This window comes from Dipodomys ordii, unplaced genomic scaffold (genome assembly GCF_000151885.1).
Source record: "Dipodomys ordii isolate 6190 unplaced genomic scaffold, Dord_2.0 Scaffold192, whole genome shotgun sequence".
In the NCBI taxonomy this organism is placed as follows: Eukaryota; Metazoa; Chordata; class Mammalia; order Rodentia; family Heteromyidae; genus Dipodomys; species Dipodomys ordii.
The window spans coordinates 2,243,834-2,249,833 of NW_012267408.1; the positions used below are offsets into that span (position 1 = coordinate 2,243,834).

Genomic DNA, 6,000 nt, shown 5'->3' on the forward strand with positions numbered 1-6,000 from the left:
GCTCTACAACTTTTTTCCCATCCTTTTTGTCTTAGCTCTTTAGTTTTGAATAGGTTTTTATATTTAGAGCTGTGGGCAAGTGTGGACTGAGATCCTCCTGTTTATGCTTCCCTCATAGCTGGGATATAGGGAAGTGGAGAAGGAAAGAAGGAGAAACAGGATGACTTGAAGTAAAAGATTATCAGTGTAAGATAATGTTTTATATGAGGCTGCAAGGTAAAAGAAGAATTTTGAAACACAAAATTAAAGTTTATAAGAAATAGACATCATAAAGGGATGAATGAAGCTGGACACCAGAGGCTCACACCGGTAATCCTAGCTACTCAGGAGTCTGAGATCTGACGGTTCAAAGCCAGCCCAGGCAGGAAAGTCCATGAAACTCTTATCGCCAATAAACCACTCAAAAACTGGAAGTGGCACTGTGGCTCAAGCGGTAGAGCGCTTGCCTTGAGCTGAAGAGCTCAGGATCAGCACCCAGGCCCAGAGTTCAAGCCCCAAGACCAACCAAAAAATAAAAAAAATAAAAACAAAGGGATGAATGAGTTCCCTCATTAGCTTCTATCTTTATGGGTAAATATTACTAATTGCCTTTGGATATGGTAGCATACATCCATAATCCCAGCATTTGAAAGGCAAAAGCAGGAGGATCATATGAGTTCCATACTAGCCTGGGCTACATACTAAGACTCCTCCTCCTCCTCCTCCTTCTTCTCCTTCTTCTTCTTCCCCTTCTTCTCTGCATATATAAATGTGTATGACTTATTTTTACAAGATGAGGCTCAGTGATTCAATGAAAACGTTATTCCTAGTTGTCATTTTTATGCATTTAGTTGATGAAAAAGTTGCTTCCAATAAATATATAGGAAAAACAAAAGTCTTGTTATAATAGTATTATTCAAGTCTTTGAATTAAATTTGTGTTCTATGCCAAAAAAAGTGATTTGTCATCAAAAATTATTTTTAATTATCCATCAGCTGACAAGTTGATTAGGCCTTTTTCTGTTCTGTTGACAACCAAGTACTGGAAACAGACTTAGAAGAGGATGTATTACCCAATCTTTAGAGGCTGTGGCTTCCTGACCTCGATAACATATGCTGAGTTAATTTGCTTGCTGGCTATTTTTGCACTCTGGGGAAAAATATGGTTCAGGTGGCAAAGTTCAAGTGTGAAAGGTTAATCTGCTTCTTACGACATAAGGCAAGTTGCAAGGTATGGAACAGGTGAGCACATCCCTCTTCTCACTTAAATCCAGTAGGAAACAACAAAGAATCTGCCCACCGAAAGGCATTACGTTGGTTCCCTTCGTGCCAGCGTCTCCTAGTTCTTGGTGTCCACATTCCTATGTGGGAAGGTATTCCCACTGTGAACATGGCCTGGCTACAGAAAAGTACACAGAAGTGAGGTGATACTCAGGCCTTTCTGAAACCATTAGAGATCTAGGAAAGTCAGTAGCTTAATGGGGCCCTGGGAAGGCTTAAGGAGGACCCTGGGCTCTCTGGCCAGCTGTCATATCAAAAACAGTGACGTCCTACTTGAGAAGTCAGTTTGCAAGCCAGGTGCCAGTAAATCACGCCTGTAATCCTAGCTATCCAAGAGACTGAAATCTGAGCATCGAAATTCAAAGACAGCCCTGATAGACAAATCTGAGAGAGTCTTATGTCCAATTAACCAGCAAAAAAACCCAAAAATGTAGCTGTGTCTCAGGTGGTAGAGTATCAGCTTTGAGTAGAAAAGCTAAGACAGAGCACAAGGTCCTGAATTTGAGCCCTGGTACTGGCGTGCACGCACGCACACACACATACACACAGAGTTTGCAGAAAATCAACTCTGTTAGCAATTAAGAATAGATTTCTGAGGACAAGTCAAGCCTGTTTTAGAGTGACAAGACTCCTCCTAGAGACCCTAGGACAAAGCAAACAAGCCAAGACATGAGTAGGAAAGACTTTATGTTGATAAACAGCTGCTACAACATTCAGGCTGACTTTCCCCTTTACTGAATGCTTTTTGGATATACCTTCACAGTGAAGCAGATGTGTGCTTTATTACCAAGGCACACTCAGTCCATTCAAGTTGGCTATCAAGATTGACCACCATAGATCTTAGCTTCTCCATCCAATTATGTTTCCAGAGCTCCCTTTTTACTTCTTAGCAGTGGAATGGGAGGGAGGAGAGGGAGGCAGGAGGCTCAATTCCCTACTGTACTGTTGGTGCCTTAACGCCTGCGTTCGCTTGGTTCTCTCGGTGTTTACTGGTACTATCTGGATAGAATCCAGTCACAGCCTGCACTTGTTGACTGCTTCACTTATTATGCTTGTCTTCTGCTTTCTTTTCCACTGAACTCTTTATTCTTTTAATTTACATGGCTGTTATTTTGATGAGGATTTCAGAGAAAGGAGGAATACTTAGACTGATAGAGCCTTTGATTTTATACAGTTTAAAAAATATGAACTTAAAACCACCTATGGTCTTGCTAACAAAACTACATAAGTGATTCTATGAGTACATGTAGATATTAGTACATTGTCTACAGTACTGATTGAAAGTGTGAAAAATTAGAAACAATTTGTATATTATTGCTAAGAAAATGATTGCAAGCCAGGCATGATGACTGATACCTATAATCCTAGCTACTTGGGAAGCTAAGATCATAAAGATCAGTGTTCAAGGTCAGCCCAGGAAAACCGTGTCCAAGACTCTATCTCAACCAATAAAGAGGTATGCATGGTGATGCACACTTATCTTTTTTATTTTGGAGTTGTAAATAGAACCATCATGAGAAGAATGAGAAGAAATACATCAGTAACCCTATGCTACAAAACTCTATGTAATAATAATTTTTTAAAATGTTGTTGACCTAAATACACAGATACAAAAATCTAAGTAATATTCTTAAATTCAGAAAGCAAATATATCTCATCTATGATTCCACTTGTATCATTCTAAACCACAAAAGCAGAATTATTGTGATTCATACTCACAAGTGAATGTAGAATATGGGAAATTCATTTGGCCAAATCCTCATTGATCTTCAGCTTGACCCAATGGCTGTCTGTCATTCACAGGAGCCATTACTCACCAAGGAAAAACTCACATACTTACTCTTCTTTCAGTTAGCTTGATGAGATCATCCCTAAATGCCTATACAGTATGGGCTTTAGATGTGTGATTGCTGCTTTAAGTTCTCTTTTGGCATGTTCAAACAACTCTAAAACCATAATGGCTTAAAACAACACACTTACGTCTCTTCCTGTGGTTCAGAAACCTGGGCTATGGCTTAACTGGCTTCTCTGGCTCAAGGACTCTCATGAGGCTGCAGTCCAGATCTCCCACAAGGCTGCTTGCTGCAAAGTTGGGCCTGTGGTCATCCCAAGGCTTCACCAAGGGATGACTCACTTCCAAGTTCATCCATGTGGCTATTGGCACCACTCAGGAACTTGAAGGTTGTTGGCTAAAGGCCATCCTTATAGCTCCCTGAAACTTGGGCCTCTCTGTTGAACAGCTCTCATAGGACAGATAGTTTCTTCAGAATGGGCAAGTAAGAAGCAGAGCTGGAAGAAAGAAGGGAGAAAGGGAGGGAAGAGGAAAGAAGGGAGGGAAAACAAGCAAAATGAAATCATATAGCCATATGCAAATGAATCTTAGAATCGCCCAATGTGTTTGCTATATTCTGTTTCTCAAAAGTAACTCTTTAGGTACAGCCCTTAAGAGAAAGGGATTACTTCCCCTAGGGGCATATACCAGGATGTGGGGACTTCATAAGCTGACTATCACAGTGATTAAAGATAATTCAGATGTTGCATGAGAAAGTCACAAGCCCCCCATGCACCAAAAAAATGTTGATACAGGTAAAGAGTCTTTAGGCAGATACATCTTAAACATGAGATGTATCTAAGCCCCATTGTTTGCATATGATAGGTGCTCATTCATGTGTTTTTTTTTCTCTTTGAACTTATTTGGAAATAATTCCAAAGTTGAAAAAAAAAAAGAAGTAAAAGAATCCCCTATGTACTTATCATCCTTTGCAGAATCACAGTTTACCACTAATGGGGGACTGAAAACATGAAGTTTGCCACCTGGGAGGACAGTATTGGTAGCCATCGAAGTATTGGGGCCTAGTGAGAGGCATTGGACCCCAGCCCCATTTGCCCCCCCCGCCCCCCTGCAGATGAAGTTGCCATGTCTGCAATCTTTTCTTCTCCCCCCTCTCCCTACAGAAAACCCTGAGAGGGCAGCTCTGTACTTTGTCTCTGGCGTGTGCATCGGCCTGGTCCTCACCTTGGCTGCCCTGGTGGTGAGGATCTCTTGCCACACAGACTGCCAACGGCATCCTCGGAGGAGGTTTCTGCAGGACCGAGAGAGCAGCGACAGCAGCGACAGTGACGATGGCAGCGAGGACACAGCATCTGACCTCTCGGTGCGGAGACACCGGCGCTTTGAGAGAACTTTGAACAAGAACGTGTTCACCTCTGCGGAGGAGCTGGAGCGTGCCCAGCGCCTGGAGGAGCGGGAGCGCATCATCAGGGAGATCTGGATGAATGGTCAGCCGGAGGTACCTGGCACCCGGAGCCTGAACCGATACTACTAAGGGAGCAGCTGGAACCCCTGGTACCCCTGGAAGGGAAAGGTCCTGCAGGGATGGGTGGAGCCCAAGGAGCTTCACCCAGCTCTACTAACATGGTGGTGGCGGAGTGATAGCATGGCCATTTTCTAGCCAGGAAGACTGTGTTCTCCCTTTCAACTTGTTGTCTATGGAGAAGTAAAACAAACAACTTTTGCAGGACTTGGGATGATGCTGCGCTTCCATTGCCAACCATGGGGATGGAGATTTGAGAACCAGGAGGATGGTTTCTCTTCATTTCTGAGGTTCTCAGAAGTTTGTGTAGACTTCATGGCCGTGGTATTCCTTTACAAAAGGAGCGATTCTCAGCATGAAAGCTGGAGTTATCGGGGTGACCTTAGCCCAGGAAATGTAATTGTCTAAATGACTCTGCTAGGGAGGTGATTCTGATTCAGGTAGCATGACCTGTGCTTATTATTTAAAAGTAATTTCTAAAGATCTCACATTGCAATAGCAACCTCTCCATTTTAACTGGAACCTCAGGGATTAAAATCCTATTTTTTTAATATAGCTCCCATCACATTCATGAAAATGAATAGAATTACTATATTTAGGGCAATGTGTCAGTGGACCAGACAATGTCAATAACCTCTAAGGATGAAGGTTTTTTATTTTAGATAGTTTATAAAATTTATATATATGGACATGCATATTTGAAAATGCTGCATAAAACTAAAATGTGTGTGCCCTCCCTCTTTGGAGAGAAGAAAGGTTTATGGCGGTTCCAGATAATCATGAGTTTTAACCATTTTTGTTTTTTGAAAAAAAAAGTCTTGAGTTCCAAGAAAAGAATGGAAATGGGAGGTAAAGATTAAAGCCAAAATTAAGATGAATAAAAAAATGTTTCATGAAATGTTCTTTATTTGTTTGTTTCATATCTGTCTCTGGAGCTGGCCTTTGCTGGGCACCTTGAGGATTAGAATGAGAAAATGGACCCTGTGTGATTATGGGGCTTCTCATTTTCTGTAGATTATATGCCATGACTGCAAAGTAATTAAATTAACGAATTATTAAAAAGAGGACTAGAGTCAGGTGTCGGTGGCTCACGCTTGTAATCTTAGCTCTTCAAGAGGTTGAGATCTGAAGATTACCACTGAAATCCAGCCTGGGTCTGTGAGACTTTTACCTCCAATTAATTACCAAAGGAACTGGAGCTATGGCTCAAGTAGTAGCCTTGCGGTGGGGGGGGGGGGTGTTGAGAGAAAAGAAAAACAGTCCTAGGACATCATGCAGGCCCTGGGTTCAAGCCTAATGACTGGTACATTCATGTGTGCGTGCGTGCACACACACACACACACACACACACACACACACACACAAAGTAGAGTAGAAGACTTATTAAGAACCTGACAAGAAAGATGGTGACTACCACATGGAGAGAG

The 6,000-nt window shown here is 42.0% G+C and overlaps 1 protein-coding gene across 5 annotated transcripts in view; it reads left to right on the forward strand.

Annotated features, from left to right (window-relative positions):
- Window positions 1-5,475, forward strand: part of Eva1a (eva-1 homolog A (C. elegans)) — a 50,941-nt gene extending 45,466 nt beyond the window's left edge. For all 5 annotated transcript variants that reach the window (XM_013034651.1, XM_013034652.1, XM_013034653.1 and 2 more), the window contains one exon: window positions 4,215-5,475. In XM_013034651.1, the coding sequence (XP_012890105.1) occupies window positions 4,215-4,585 (371 nt within the window). In that variant the 3' untranslated portion in view covers window positions 4,586-5,475. The remainder of the gene's footprint in view (window positions 1-4,214) is intronic.
- Window positions 5,476-6,000: the final 525 nt, after the last annotated feature.